General features: G+C 57.7%; 1 protein-coding gene across 2 annotated transcripts in view; it reads right to left on the bottom strand.

Annotated features, from left to right (window-relative positions):
• Positions 1 to 4,009: 4,009 nt before the first annotated feature.
• PPP2R2C (protein phosphatase 2 regulatory subunit Bgamma) overlaps positions 4,010 to 15,297 on the bottom strand; it is a 134,075-nt gene continuing 122,787 nt past the window's right edge. For both annotated transcript variants that reach the window (XM_025887754.2, XM_073891396.1), the window contains exons 8-9: positions 14,787 to 14,878; positions 4,010 to 6,754 (exon numbers count right to left, since the gene is read on the bottom strand). In XM_025887754.2, coding sequence (XP_025743539.1) covers positions 6,463 to 6,754; positions 14,787 to 14,878 — 384 coding nt within the window. In that variant the 3' untranslated portion in view covers positions 4,010 to 6,462. The remainder of the gene's footprint in view (positions 6,755 to 14,786; positions 14,879 to 15,297) is intronic.

The following is a 15,297-nucleotide window of genomic DNA, read 5'->3' as shown; positions in this document are numbered from 1 at the left end:
GAATGATTAAGTAGATTTGCCAAAAGAAAAGATGATCCTTCCAAGGTGAAGTTAGCTCTTACTTGGCACGTTCATGAGCAAGATGGTCATCAGCACCTCTCATAGGCTTTACAGATGAATTAAACGGATAATTCACTGCTCCAAACATTCATATCTATTTTGCATGTTTAGACTTCTCTTTTGCATAATTCTAATAATGGATTCCTTTCCATTTTCATTTGTACTTTGTCCTAATACTGCCATTGCCTTTTGCTGATTTCAGTCCCTCCTCCCTGAAATTCATCATGTCATCTGACTGCGTGGGCCCTGTGGAAATGCGAACAGTCTCCAGGTAGAGATAATGGGACTTTGTTTTAAAAAAAAAAAAAAAGTGGAGGGGGGGACACGGCTGTTTGAAATGAATCACTTGCAAGTTGGGCAATTATTTCAAGCATGAAAAGCTTTTCTGTTGCTAGGACACCACCCCAGAGCTGATAAGCCTTTGTTCAAGTTTTTCTCATGTCGTTACCTTCTGCAGGTGGCCCTGAAAAGTGGTCTGGGAGAAACAGAACAGAAGACTAGGGCGCTGGGTCTTTCCTTCCAGAAGTGGTGAAAATCAACTGTCCCACACACAGTTTTCAGCTTCCCCCCAACAAAATATAGATCATTTGCTTTTCCTGCTCTCCAGAAAGGCACTGTTTTCCTTTTTAATTAACAGAATAACCGGTCTCTTGAGGACGGTGGAGTCCTCTGATGAGCTTTATTATTTTTTTTAAAGATTTTGTTAATTTAGTGTATCGAGAGAGCGGGAGCAAGTGCAAGAGAGAGTGAGCAGGGCGAGCAACAGAGGGAGAGGGACAAGCAGACCCCACACTCACACGGAGCCTGACATGGGGCTGGATCCCACAACCCCGCAATGACAACTGAGCCGAAATCCAGAGTCGGCCGCCCAGTTGACTGAACCACCCAGACGTCCCACCTCTGATGAGCTTTAAAAAGTTCCTGTGCTGAATGAATCCCAGTCCGAGATGCTGATGGCTGGGCCGTGGGGTTTGGGAGGGCCCCCGGGTGAGGCTGAGGGACACCTGACCCCGAGAGCCACCGGGAGACCAGCGGTGACGGGTCAGCTCACCCTCCTGCCTCCCAATCTCCACAGAGCTGGAAGAGCCCTCGGAATGTCAGCCCTTCCAAGGAGGGCACGTGGGCCCAGGGCAAGGGGTCGGGGGACGGCTGACTAGGTCTCTACAGAGACACAGCACCTCCCACGTGCCAGATGCAGTGACAGTGGCTTTGTGGACATCAGCACCCTTGAGTCTCTCGAAAACCCCTCGTGCGGTCGATGTTATTGTCACTGCTTTATAAACAAACCCTGGGCTCAGAGAAGTGCAGTGGCTTGCTGGGACCCCTGTGGCAGTCAGTCTCCAGATGGCCCCCAGTGACCCCCACCACCTGCTGCAGCTTCTTGCCCTGTGGCCCCAGGATGGGGCTATGTGACCAATCCAAGGTAGCACCTCGGAGATTACAGAAAGACCGTGGCTTTCGGCTTGGGCGCTGTCTCTATCTTAGATCGGTCACCCTGGGTGATTAGGCTATGCTGGGGACAGCCCACGCAGCAAGGAACCAAAGCCTCAAGCCGTGTAAGTGAGCCTGGAAACAGAACCTCCGCCCCAGTCAGTTCTTCACAGGTGAAGGATGCCCTGAGCCAGAAACACCCGGCTCATCAATGTCCGATTCCCGACTTTCAGAAACCGTGTGAGACCATAAAGGCCGTTGTTTCAAACTTCTACACTGGGGGGCCATTTGTTAGGTGGCAGTAGATAACAAACAGATACAGCCTATATGCTGGTCAGTGACGAGGCTGCGATTAAACCTGGGATTGAACCCGGGTCTCCTATAGCTGTGCCCCCAGCATATCCCCAGGCCAGCAGCCCTGTCTCGTCCAGAATCTTGCCCCCAATCCCCTTAAAAGTCCCCAGGTGCCTTCAACTGTTGTCATGAAGACTCCTAGACTGTTGGATTTGCCAGCCAAGGGGGGTGGCCCCACACTTTCTCCTTACTTGAATCAGTCGTATTTTTCTAGATGTTTTGGTCACTCCGGCCTCAGTTTACTTTAACGAAGCTTAAGGCAAGTGCAGTTTTTCTGCCCAGGGGGCCACGGCGATGTTCCAAGTCAGCCCAGAGCTAAGCTAGATTGAAAAGATGCCGTGGGGTCGCCTACACTGGCCCCCGGTCCCCTCTCATCAAGTTCCCGCTCCTGCCAAGATCATTTGTCCTCTTGGTCAGAGACTCCCTGTTGTCCTGCTGGAGGAGGGGCCTGAGCACCACCCAAATCTCTGTCCCACCAGCCACCAGTTACGTGACTTGGGGTTTGTCAGATGCCCAAGCCTCACTTCCTCAGGGATCCCTCTCAGGATTGCAGAAGATGAACAAGGAAGTGCCCAGCAGGGCCCTGACCACAGCGGGGTTCCCCCCGACCCCACCAGTCCGGCTCTTACAGCTGCTCTGACCCCTGGACACGCCTTCCCCAGGCACTTTCCAACCTGGAGGACTTCACGTCTAAGTTAAAACGAGGAGGCTGTGTGAATTTCGGCAAGAGGGCCCCCTTTCAGTGAAAAGTAGCAGAAGTTCCCGTGCGGCAACTTTGCAGGGCACGTAAATAAGGAATCTAGTACCAGCAGAAATCATAAAGTTGTTTCTCGATTTTGCAAGCTGCACGCAGTTGGCCACTCTTTGCCCCAGGGGTGTCGATGCCAGAAGAACCAGGCACTGAGGTCAAGACAGGATTAAGGTCGGACCCCAGCTCCAGAACCTATGACTGCACAGGACACAAGTCTCAGACACGTGGGTTCTAGCTCTGCCCTTACCGTGTGGTCCTGGGCAAGTTCTCTAACCTCTCTGAGCCTCGAGTTCCTCATCTCTAGAACAGGAGCAGTAATAGTTACCTACCACGTGGGTCTACCGTGGCATGAAATAATGACTGCAAAGGGCTGAGTTGGTGGCCCTCAGTGGTCACTAGTGTGGTCATTACCATGTGGGCAGTGAGCCTTGGGCAGGTGCCCTAAACTTCCGGGGCTTCAGATAACTCCTCTGAGAAATCAAGGCTGTAAGGATGGGCATTTCAGAGTTGTTATGGGAGTCAGTGAGGAATAAATCGGGGCGCCCATGTTCCTGGGCCTGTGGACTGCCCCCTCCCCCATCTTCAGAGCCAAAAATGGCAGGTGGGACCCTCCTACCACATCTGACCTTCCATCTCTTGCCTCCTCTCCGTCTGAGGTTCTCTGCTGACAAGGACTCATGGGACAGATGGGTGCCGCCTGATGACCCGGGATAACCTCTCATCTCAAGGTCACACGTGCACAGCCCCGAGCTGGTGCTTGGTCAGCAAGGCCATGACGTTCCTGACCATCCTCTGAGCACCCACCATGTGCCTGGCACGTTCACCATCTGAGTTGGAATCCGGATTCCACCACTCCTTGGTTCTGTGAATTTGGGCTCAGGTTAAATCACTTCACCTCTCTGAGCCCCAGTTTCTCTATCTGTAAAGTGGGTATAACAGCAGGATTCTCCTCTTCCCCTGCAAAAGGGATAACATGGAGCTCAGACGAGTATGTGGGTCAGCGGCTTGAAACCCGCTCCAACACATGATGTGTGATCTCGTGCTACTTCCTTAACCTCTCTGGACCTCCATGCCCTCATCTGTACCATACCTTCATGCTGAAGTGGTGAAAAAGATCATGACAGAGTGTGAGAATACTGGAAATCATGGTGGGCTATGTGCACCTGCTTCAAAACAAAACAAAGGGCAAAACAACCATCAGTTATTGAGAGCTTATGTGCCAGACACTATGCTTTGCAGGTGCTATCCGATTCACAAGGTTAGCTCCACTTCTCCAGTGATGAAATCAGAGCTCATAAAGGTTAAAAACTTCATTAAGAGCTAGAGGTCACAGAGCCTTGAGGTGAACCAGCACCCACCGCCCTGGGCTTGGCCTCATTAGAAACAAACGGCATTCTGAGTCTCATGTTCGATGTAACATTTGTTATTTTATTGGAAAAAGCTGGTATTAACATATTTATAATTTTATTCAACAGTTGAATAATCTGAGATACCGAAGAAAACCAGAATGCACCCATGAGCTATGGAATCCAAAGTGATCAGGTCTGTCTACCTACCACCACAATACCCAACGCCACCGGGAGCTCAGTCCTCAGAGTATTAGAATAAAAACAGAACAACCCAACAACTTCACAATGACTATGTGAACGCTCATACATTCAAGAAGAGCAGAAAATTTAAACAGTAAGAAGCAGAGTTTGTGACTATTTTACTGGCCCGTCTGCCACATACATCTAGTCTTGCCCCCCACCCCCAACATGTGTCATTATTCACAACTTGCTTTGGATATCACGATTTTCCAGGAATCTGAAGACATGCTTTTCCTCTAAGATCATTTTCTTTCTTTCTTTTCCTTTTTGGCTTGGTATCCAAAGTTTAAAACAGGAGTAAAGAACCAGGAACTGTATTAAGACCTCCCTTTGAATGTAGTGTTAAGGGTTGTTACTCTGTAGACGGTAAATGTGAAATCTACGATCTGACAGTAACCTCCAGCTGCAAAAGCAAGTCTCCTCTTAGCATCTGAATCACAAAGGGAAACGGATTGTGCCAAATATCCGCGTAATTGTGTAAGGCCCTCAGAGCTGGATTTTGGCTTCAACAAGTTTTCTATACAAGGTACCACATTCTTGAACCTCTTTACAAAGGGGGGGAAGAAAGGAATCCAATCCTGTGATTGTTAATTTTAATTAGAATAGATATGTACATATAATACTGTCCAGGTCACCTGGATTTTACAGTGATATATAAACAAACATTCTTCATTCATGTTGATTTAAAAAACAAACCCAAAACGAAACAATGGACTCATTTCCTTGTGTAAATATCATATGGCCAGAAGTGAATGCACATGCGTTTTGTGCTTTGACACACACGAAAGTATACCATTATCCACTGAGAAAAATCTCGGGTGGGTCTGTTTCCTGGGTTGGGTTACTTCTTGTAAAAAAAAAAAAAATGTTGGCTTCGGCCTCTGCACTCTGTTCTCTGAATCCCACGCACAGCCAGTGGTTCGCTGTAATCGTAGGCAGAGAAGATGAGTAGGGGGATGGGCGAGACGGTCTCCATGACCACGTGGCAGGAGCAGGTGCTGCAGAGACAGGCATTCTCTGAGGCCCTCAGGAAAGAGTCCTCCGAGGCCAGGTCGTTAAAGAAAATGTATCTTGAAATGGTCATAACATGCAATTTCCTCCTGGAGGCAGCTCAGTGCACCTAAACAAGGGGCTGGGGTACAGATGTGGGTGCAGCGAGGCGCCCCCAAGAGGGTGGGGGTCTGAAGTCACCACACAGAGCTTGGCACCACCGGGGTCTTCTCCATTCTCCGTGCTGCGGCTCGGGTCGCCCCGGACCCTCGTCATCGCCCACCTCCTAAGATGAAGAGGTGTTTCCAGAACCTTCCAGGCAAGAACACTGCTTTAACACGAGCCGCCAACGTGGTGGATCGGAAAGCGCCCAGTGCTCGGGATTCCTGACTCCACCACTTGGTCGCTGCGTGCCTTGGACAAACTGTTCGTTCTGTCGGGGCCCGTTGCCTCGTGTGTATAGTGGGGATGATAATTATTCACCTTTCGTCCCTGGCGCCTGGCACAGAGCCTGGCACTCAGTGAGGGGCTGGTGTTTATGGAGTAAGTGAACGGACACCCACCTTACAGGGTCACGGACAGGGCCCATGTGAGCTCCCACGAGGTGCCCAGTGACCGTGAAGCAGGACAGGAGAGCCCCGCGGAGTGGGGACTGAATCCACGCGCCTAACGGGCCGAGCACCGTGCCTGGCCCCTGGCCCACGCTCAGCAAAGGCTGGGTACACGGTGAGAAGAACAAGCACACACACACAGGCGGGTTTCAGTGCCCCCTTTCCTCTCAGGAAACGCCGGACCTGGGGTATTGAAAGACACTAAAAGACCCTAAAAGAGGAGCTTGCACCTGCCAATTCTCAGCATGAATTCACGATCCAAAAGGCCAAGGGAAGACCCTCGGCTCTGAGACAGTGGAAATTGCTCCATTGATAACCAAAAGAATCCCTGGCTGGCTTGAGTCTGTCCTCTGTCCCCAGAGCCCTGATCTAGGGCCCGGGGGAGGGGGGTGCCCAGGATGCCCACTTCCCCTGAAAGTTGCTGCTGGAAGAAGAGAAGCATGAACCCGGAGATGTCTAAGTCCTAATCGTGGAACAGGCAGCTCACGGTTAAGTACGGGAATGAAGGGCCTGGACCCCAAGGCCACGATCACGTCCATTTCACGGTCTGTGGCTATGAGCCCTCCTGACTCCTGTTTCCAAACAGAGAGTGTGACCAGCAGAGGCCGCCTGGGACGGAGGGACAGGGCCGCTCCGGGCTGCGCTGCTCGTGTCCAGGACGGGGCTCCACGCGCACCTAGTGCATCTCGGAGTTCACCTTGTCCTGGAAGATGTACAGGTTGTTGGTGGCCGCGATGGCGATGATGTTCTCGGCCGGGTGCCAGGCCGTGTGCAGGATCTTCTTGGTGAAGTCCAGGCTGTCCACGCTGATGTCGTCCCGCCTGCGCTTGCCGCCCACGCACACGCGCCGCGGCTTGAGCACGGCCCGGGGCTTGCTGCTCTCCCTCGACGCCTCCAGGGTCACATCGCGCTTGGTGTTCCGGTCAAACATGCGGAAGAAGTTGTTGTAGGCCCCTGTCATGATGACGCTGGCGGGAGGAGGAGAGACGTCAGGCGGGGAGGAGGCCAGTGGAAATGTGCCACGCCCCCGGGGACAAACCCGGGGCTGCAGGGCCACCCCCTCCCCCAGGGGAAGGGACGGTCCGGTCCCCACCTTCCCTCCTCTTGGGCTCTGGTCCTCCCTCACAGCTCAGCTGCCATCCACACGCGGGCTCCCCTGAGACCCCTTAATGCTCTACCCCAGACACCACGGAGAAAATTCTCCTGTACTCTCCCTTGCCTCCAGGAGAGGCCTGGCCTTCCAGAGAGACTAGGCACCAGCAGAGGGAAAGCCGAGGGCAAATCAACACAGAAGCCGCCGGCCCAAATGCAGGCTCCAAGGCCGACCCAGGGCTGGCCCCGACCCCACCCGCCGCACCCTTCACCGCGGGCACCCAGCACCCTCCTGTTGTGAGTAGCTGGGTGAAGACTAAATGCTCTTTGCACACGGGTGCTGTGCGGATGTTCATGCACTTCCCTGTCCTGCTAGAGAATCTGACATTCGTGATCCACTGCGTTTTCCCCCCCCCCACCTCCCCCAAGAAGAAGGGGTTCCTGGGGCATGGGAGAAAGGCCATGTCAGTCTGCATGGTAAGAGCTGGGAGAGCCAGGATGCCAGCTATGGGGCCTAGGCCTAGAGAAGGGGTTTTGGGGTTTGGCTCAGGAGAGGCCCTGGAGCAGCCAGGCAGGGAGCCAGGCAGGGAGAGGGGGGCAAAATGGGGAGGGAGGGCATTCCAGGAAATGAGGGCCCCTTCAACGTTCTTCAGGAGGGTGCGTACAGATTGGAACTCCTTTCCTCCCTTGGGAAGCTGAGCGTGTTTCTCGGGGTGTCACTGCTCCGAGACAGAGCCCCGTGGACCCCTAGTTTACAAGGGTTATGCACATAGGCCATGTCTTCAAGATCGCCCAAGTCAGGGGAACAATGCAGACGAGCAGGAGATGCCGGAGGCAGACGTCCCCTGGACAGACCGGGAGACGTTCTCGTATCAGGCACCTGGGCTGTGGGAGGTCAGACGCTCCCGGGGGGCGGCGGGGGAGGGGGGGTTCGGGGGCCCTGGATGGTGCTGAGTCACAGGCTGAAAATGACATGTCCCCTTCCATGGGAGAACGTGGGCTGCTAAACACACACGAGGAGAGTAGACGCGGGGCCTCCCTCCCCGCAGCATCTCTACCAGAGCCGGTGGGCCATCTCTCAATGTCAGCCCCTTCTAGAGGGTGGGGCGGGGTGTGTGGTGGGGAGGCCTCACAGTGGCCTGGCTCCTGGACCTGCCCGAGGGGAGCGATCTCCCCGGCAGAGGGCAGGGGCTGGGCCGACAACTGTCTGTCTCCTTTCCCACTGAGAAGGCAGCCCCTCGGAGTTCCGATCCTTCCCAGGAAGGACCTCGGGTTCTCGGCGCCTGGCGAGTCTTGGAGGGAAGTAGAGGTTTTGGGTTCCCACCCACGAGCGGCTTCGGGGCCTCCCCTGCCTGCCCTGCACGTGCGGTTCCTGGAAACGGCCTGCACCCACGAGGCGAGGCTTTGAGCCAGAGTCCACAATCCGCAGGGCCACCCTCTGGTGTCCCCTCCCCCTGCCACCCAAACTGCTTTGTCAGACCTTGTGTTGTGAGATCAGTGGGCGGGGGAGGGTGCTTGGGGGCCGTGGGGGTGGAAAACCTCTTCCAGAAAGCGGTTCTTCTGCGATGTTCCTGGGGTGTCCAGGCAGACCCAGGCGGGGGTCACCTGGACCCCAGCAGAGGACAGAGGGCACATGCCAAGTGGGTGACTGGAGAGGAGCTCCATAAAGAGGTTATGCACAAATGTTCTGGAAGGTTCTAAGGGAACCACAGGGAAAGTGCCGAGCCCTGGGGCTGCAACATCCCCCCAGGCCTGAGGGGTGAGGGGAGGAAGGCTGACAGAGACAGAGAGAGGTGGCTGACTAGAGTTGTGCCCACAGGGACACAGTTGGCTCAGAGGACAAGGAGGGAGGTGGGACAAATACCCTGTCTCTCTCTGCTGCCCTCAGACCTCCTTCTGGTGTCCCCACTGGTTAAAGCTGGCCTCAAGCCAGAGGGCACGGCGGCCGTCGAGCCAGCCCCTGGCGGTCGGGAGCCAGAGGGGCAGGCGGGGAACGCCTCACGGCGCTAGCCACCGCGGGCAAGCGTCGGGGGGGGGGGGGGGCCTGTCTCTACCACTCGGTGGGGGCTCCTGGGGCAGGTGTGTCTTGTCTGAGCCCCAGGGCCTGGCTTGGCCTCATCGGGGCAGCAAATGCCAACCCTCAGCCGCAAACACAACGGGGCCAAGCCGAGCACCCTGGCCTGGTGCTCGGGGAAAAGGCCACAGATGCTCTGCGAACCGTAGGGAAGGAAGGGCCAGAAGCTTCTCTTGTTCACTGCGGCACGTGCAAGTTCAGAGCACCCCGTGGGTGCTCTAGGGGTATCTGCGGGTATGAGTGAGTGAATGCAGCAGAAGGGTCACAGGCCTTCCCAACTCCCCCCGGGGGGAGTCCTAGGAAAGCAGCAGGCCGCCTCGCCCACCCCCACTCTCCACCTGACCCGGGACAGGGCCGCGCGGGCGGAGGGGCCTCTCTGTAGCTGTGCCTGGGGGAGGGGCGCAGCCAGGCAGTTCAGCCTTTTCTGGAGGTCTGTGGCATCTCTGGAGGGGAAGGCAGTCTGGCTCTACGCTCTTCTGTTCCCTAACTCTGCCTATATAACCTTAATCCATGGGAACAAACCCGCTGCTTGTAGAGACAAAGACATGGCTCGTGGGGAGGTGCAGGGCCGCGCTGTGTGGGGAGAGGCCTTCCCGCTCCCACCTTCCAGGAGAAGCCCCTCTCCTCACACATCAGTTCGACCCGACGACGGCCGGGTTGGCTCGAACTTCGCCCCAGGTTGTGACCCGTGAGGCCTCTCCCGCGTAGCACGGATCCCCCCGTGTGAGAACGGGGAGTGGGCTGGTGACTTCGTCACTGGAACCCAAGCCCACGGGGCTTGTCACAGAGCTGCCCTCAGAGCTGGCGTGCGGGCCAGTGGCAGCCCTCGGAATCCAGGCGTCTGGCCACCGCAGCCAACAGGTGACAGTCCAGCGTGGGACCCTGGGCCAGGCCAGGCCATCACCCGAGTGCCCTCCCTCGAGCTGCAGTTCAGAACTGAGACCAGGCCACGGGAAGGGGACAGTGGGCAACAGGTCAGAGACCCAGAGCGGTTCTCCTGCGGAAAGGCAGGCCCCCTACATCAGGCCCCAGGGAGCCCACTGGAGACCGAGGGACGCCAGCCAGTCCAGGGGGCTCCCGGGGCCCAGCCCGTGGAGTGCCCGTGTTAGGGGCTTTAGAAGGCCCGTGCTGGAGGACAGAGCTGGGGACCAGGACCAGATGATGTCAGCGTTGCCACCGAGGCTGAGGGGCAAGAGGGGCCACCCTGCGGCCCAGTGCCAGAGTCCCGAGGCTGATGAGCAGGGGGCTGCAGGGGGCTCGTTGGTTAACTCTTGCAATAACGAGTGGACATTCAGGGACAGATCCTCATGCAGCCCAGGAGGTGACGACCCCACTGGGGAGTTTCCGCACACATCTCTTGCTTTCCAGAAAGGGGGTATGTTTTCTCGAAGGCTCCACCCGGGTCTCTGTGGCGGACGGTGGATGGGAAACCCCGGCCCCCGGGGCCACCCCCAAGGGTGTACGCGACCCAGCTCTTGTCCATCCTCAGATGCCCTGAGGGTGGTTTGACTCCAGCCTTCTCCTCTACCTTCACTGCCCACATCACCCTTGTCTCTGGCCCCGAGGGACGGCTGCAACAGCCTGCTCACTGGTCCCCCTGCTTCTGACCCCCAAGCCCATTATCCCCCATGCTGGACTCTCTCACAGCACCCACCCCAGGGACGCCCGAGAGCCCCTATTCACCCTGAGACTTAACCTCTGCCCTCAACACCGAGCTATGGCCACATCCGTTGGCCCTCAACATCAGCTATGGCCACTTCCTTTCCTGAGGCTTTTGCCATGCTGTTCCCTATGCGCCAGTGCCCTTCCACCCTCTGTGGGCAAATTTCTACTGGTTTCTTGAGACTTGAGGGCACCTCCTCCAGGAGGCCATCCCCAGATCCCTCCCCTGATGGGCCCCCAGCCACTCCCCTCCTGCCCAGGGCTTCCCTCTGAGCTTTGCTCTAGTCTGTGCCCTGCAAACCACAGGGTCCTGCCACATAGGCACCGGGTCCCATTTCTGCTGTGTCCCTGGTGCCCTGTGCTCTTGGGGGTCCCAAGACTGGAATCTGCAGATGCCAGGCTCATACCTGCACAGACAGGAAGCACGTTAGGGGCAGACTGTGCCACGCGCCCTGCAGAGGGGGATGCTCAGACCTCGGGGGTCACCAGCTGGGATGAACTCTGACCTCCCAACCCAGGACAGCAACCCATCATGCCTGTCTGGCTCAGCAGACAAGGGCGGAGTCAGGGGGACCCGCCTGTGGCCCTGCCAGATGCCCCCCTCACTCGCACAGCGGGTGCCCCCAGGTGTCAGGTGCTGTGCCAGGCTGGGCCACGGGGAAGGCCCCCACCTGCCAGGAGCCCACAGCAAATGCACAGGTAGGCCATGCTGATGGCCCAGATGCCCTTGGCCGCAAGCTTTATTAGAAGGTGATTCCTGCTTTTGCTCCCTCCTCGTCACCGACTGTGCCCGGCCCTGGGACTCAGGGGACATTGCTGAGATGCCAGCAAGAGAAGGGGGGCTCTCCCCTTCCCCCAGGGCGAGCAGCTGTGGCGCCCCCTCCTTCGTCTGGCCTCACCCTGTGACCTCCGCCCTGCACCGGGCTGCCCTATTCGGTGGTCACTCCCAGAGCCTGCAGAGGAGAGGGGCCACCTGTTGGCCACAGACCCACCCGGGGTGCTCACAAAACCCACAGCAGTCCTCCTCGGGGGCAGACTCAGGAGCCCGGGGCCAGGACGCAGCTGTGGTTTCCAACACCCACACTGGACGGCGAGTCTGAGATCCCCATGGGGCCAAGGCCTCCCCTCCCTGGGCCCAGAGCAGCTGCTGCGGAGCTCAGACTGGGGTCAGGAACGTGGTGGGGCAGCCCCAGGCTCTGGGCGGTCAGGGGCTGGTGCCTGGCCCTCACTGTAAAAAATGGGGTCAGAGGCCTTTCTCTCTCCACCTGCTTTACTTGGGCCTTAAAGGCAAAAGCACGCCCCGAGCCCAGGTATCGTGGGCAGGTGCTCGGGCCAGCACCCCCGGGTCCAAGTTTTAGCTCTGCCCTTAACGTGTCCCCCACCTTCATGCAGGCTTTTCCATCAATAAAAGGGGGGTAACGAGGAACCCCAACTCCTGGTGAGCATGGTATGGGATTCTTGGTAAAACGGGGCAGTGTGGGGCCCGGGAAACTCCAAGAGGTATTCCTTGATTCTAATCGTTGCGCTGGCCTGAAGGCCCGGCTTGGCCTGAGACAGGGTGCCCCAACTAGGGCAGTGGGAGGAAAGAGTGGATGAGGCATGATTCTCAGGGAAGGGTCCTGCTGGAGCACCCCCCCCCACCTCCAGGCCAGGAGGGCAGAGAAAATGGGAAGGCAGCTGCCCCCAGTGCCCTACCCCAGCTTCTGATCCACCAAGGGGAAGGCCGAGTGAGGTCACTAAAGTCACTGGCAACCCACAAAACTGGGCAGAAGAGGGAGCCCCCTCCCCACCTGCAAGGAGGGGGGTCTCTCTCATCTCAGAGCACCAGGTCCCAGGTCCCTGCAAACCACGCCAGGACAGAATGGCCCACTGCTTACATTCCAGAAGGTTCCCTTAACAGAAAAAAGCCCCTGCCGCTGGACTGTGTCTAGACAGGTTGCTTCACCTCTGCTCGCCTCATTTTCTTCATCTGCATGGGGGGGGGACTTCAGTCACCGCTCTTGTCCCCAGGGCTCTTTGCACTGGGCACAGCTGAGGGACTGTGGAGCTCCGGGCTCTACACGCCCCCTGCTGGCCAAGCGAGGTATCCAACAATCGTGTCCAGGCTGACTGGCTCAGAAAGTAAGCCCGGAACCTGAAGCCAATCCGACCCTCCAAGAGACCTTCCCATAGACACCGGGAGGGTTGTGGGCGGTGAGGTCAACGCCAGGGGAACTATTTAGGAGCGTCAGCCCCAGCAGCGACGGGAGCTGCAGGACAGGGTGAGGCTACTGTGTAAGGAGAGGTAGGAAGGCACAGAGATGGGAACAGCGCAAGCGATGGTCCCAGGGTACACCTGAGCCCTGGGGTAGCCTTGCCTATACCTGCCCAGAACAAGCTTAGGCTTGTCTGACTTTCTGCAACTGGCAGATGCCTGGTTGACACAAATCTCTTTGTCCTAGGCAGAACAGATCAAGGAGAGCTTCCTGGAGGAGGTGTTCAGGATGAAGTGGAAGGAGGTGGCCCACCCCAATGCCTTCTGGAACATTAACAGCCACTGACTAGACAGCCCTGAGACCCCTAAGGAGTAGCTCAGGGTGGGCTGGGCCCCAGTCACACCCCCAAGGGCACCCCATCCAACAGGGAAGGCAAGCAGACGCAAGGAGAAAACGTGATAAATGCCAAGCCATAGATAGAAGATGCAGGAGGTTGGGCGGGGGGGGGGGGGGGGGAAGCAAGATGGAGAGGGCCCTGAGGGCTTCCTGGAAGAGACAGCCTTCAGTTGAGTCAGTAATCTGAGGCGACCCCAGGAGTGAACTAGGTGCAATGCAGCCAGGATTTCAGGGTACGGCAGCAGAGCTGGTTGTGAAGGGGAACCACTAAGGGGAGTGGCAGGACCCCCAGGGATGGGGGTGGCTGCCATGTAAAGTGCATGGCAGGAAGTGGCATGAGAGGCACTGGGAACAGAGCTGAGCTCCAGGCTGGGCACCAACCAGGACAAGCTTGGCGGCTCGTCTCTTGGGAGCCAAGCGTGGTCTGTTCACGAGTGCCCCCTGGTGGTGACGTGGAGGAAGGGCGTGCAGCAGTCACGGCCAGTGGAGAACCCCCCAGTAGTGTTGGAATCCCCTTTAGCCAGCAATAAGTCTCTCTCCTGAGATTCTAATGGACCCCCCACCCCAAGAGCCACTGCTGGTGCTCACTGGGGAGCCCCCAATGTGTCAGGGTCTGCAGCTCAGGGGTATCTGAGAAGCCCTGTCCTGACTGGGGGTGTCTGGGGGTCAGCCTGAGTGCAGGCACCTGGAGGGAATACCATGTGTCCCTTCTGACCCTCTGTGTCAGCCTGGTCTCAAGGCAGGGCCTCCACCCACCCTGGTTTTCTAAATGTTACTGGACAGACCTCCTGTGATCAGCATGCTGGTGTCTGATGGAGAGCATTGCCCTGCTCAGAGACCCCTGTGGGCCAGGGGAGCCCCAGGATGTCAGCAGCAGCTCTAGGGGATCCCTACCCCCAGACACGGTGGCCCAGCCCCACGTGGGGCCAGCCTGTGTGCAGGTGGCTCCCTCCCGGCCTGTCCCTGTGGTTTCTGGGCCCTCCTCCCCACCCCCACCCTATGGTCTCAGCGTAGGCCTTCCTGTCTGGACCTGCCCTGGGCTGAGCCAGCAATGGGGAATCGGGAGCTCACATCAGGCCATTTCCTGGGTGGGTGGGGCTGTGAGACGTGGCTGGACTTGGGGAACCCCTGCCAGCCCCAGAGGTGGGTGAGTTGGAATGTGCCCCCCACCCCGCTGCCCCAGCAGGCCTGACCTAGGGGAGCTGCCAGAAAGAGGAGGGTGCAGCTCTGATGCGGGGTGGGGGTAGGGTGCATGCCACTGGCTGAAGCTCTCCGCCCCAGGGAGGTACAGCCCTCAGTCCCGACAACCCAGGGAAGTGGCCGTGTGGCTAGGGACCCAGACGGACAGTTTCCACTAAGGAGACCAGGGCTCAGGGTGGAGGCAGGTGTAGTCATGGACAGCGGCGTCCTATCCTGCCCCAGCGTGGGCGGGCTGAGGGCTCTGGGCGCCGCAAGAAGCCGTGGGCCCCCCTCCGACACCGTCACTCAACAAGGCTCACGAACAGCACATTCGCACGATGCTAGGTCAGCAGCCCAGGCCCTGCCCAGCGAGGGGGCCTCGGTCCCAGGTCTGGGGGTTACCTGTCGCTCCCGTTCCAGGCACATTCAAACTTGTCGAAAATGCAGTCGTTCTCATACAGGGAACAGAGCTTGCTCCGAAGGTAATCATGGACCTAGTGAGAGAAGGCGCAGGCTGAGCTGGGGCAGGGGGGGTCCTGGCCCCTGCAGCGAGAAGGGTCTCCCTGAAGAGTGAGGGGCTGTGCCCCCGGGGGAGTCCAGATGGCCCTCCCAACTCAGCCCTGCTTATTGAGAAGGGCCCACCGCCTGTCACGGCTGACCCCTGAGCTGTGGCCAGAGAGGGGACAGTCACAGTGACAAAGGGAACCACACCGTAGGGACCAAATCCCGGCTCCGCCCCTCCCCCAGCTGTGTGATCCTGGACAAGTGACTTCACCTCTCTGAGCCTTGGTTTCTTCCTCCTTCGAGTGATAAAGAGCACATACCTCATGGGCTGTTGTGGGATCAACCCAAGGAGGCTGCCTGGTGTAGGGTCTTGCCCTCTGAGGATAGTAACAGTCACCCTGAGCACAAA

The sequence above is a fragment of the Callorhinus ursinus genome, unplaced genomic scaffold, assembly GCF_003265705.2.
Source record: "Callorhinus ursinus isolate GAN/ISIS: 27379988/994484 unplaced genomic scaffold, GSC_fseal_2.0 scaffold4, whole genome shotgun sequence".
Taxonomy (NCBI): Eukaryota; Metazoa; Chordata; class Mammalia; order Carnivora; family Otariidae; genus Callorhinus; species Callorhinus ursinus.
The sequence above is the reverse complement of the archived record's forward strand: the minus strand, read 5'-3'. Positions and strand labels throughout refer to the sequence as shown.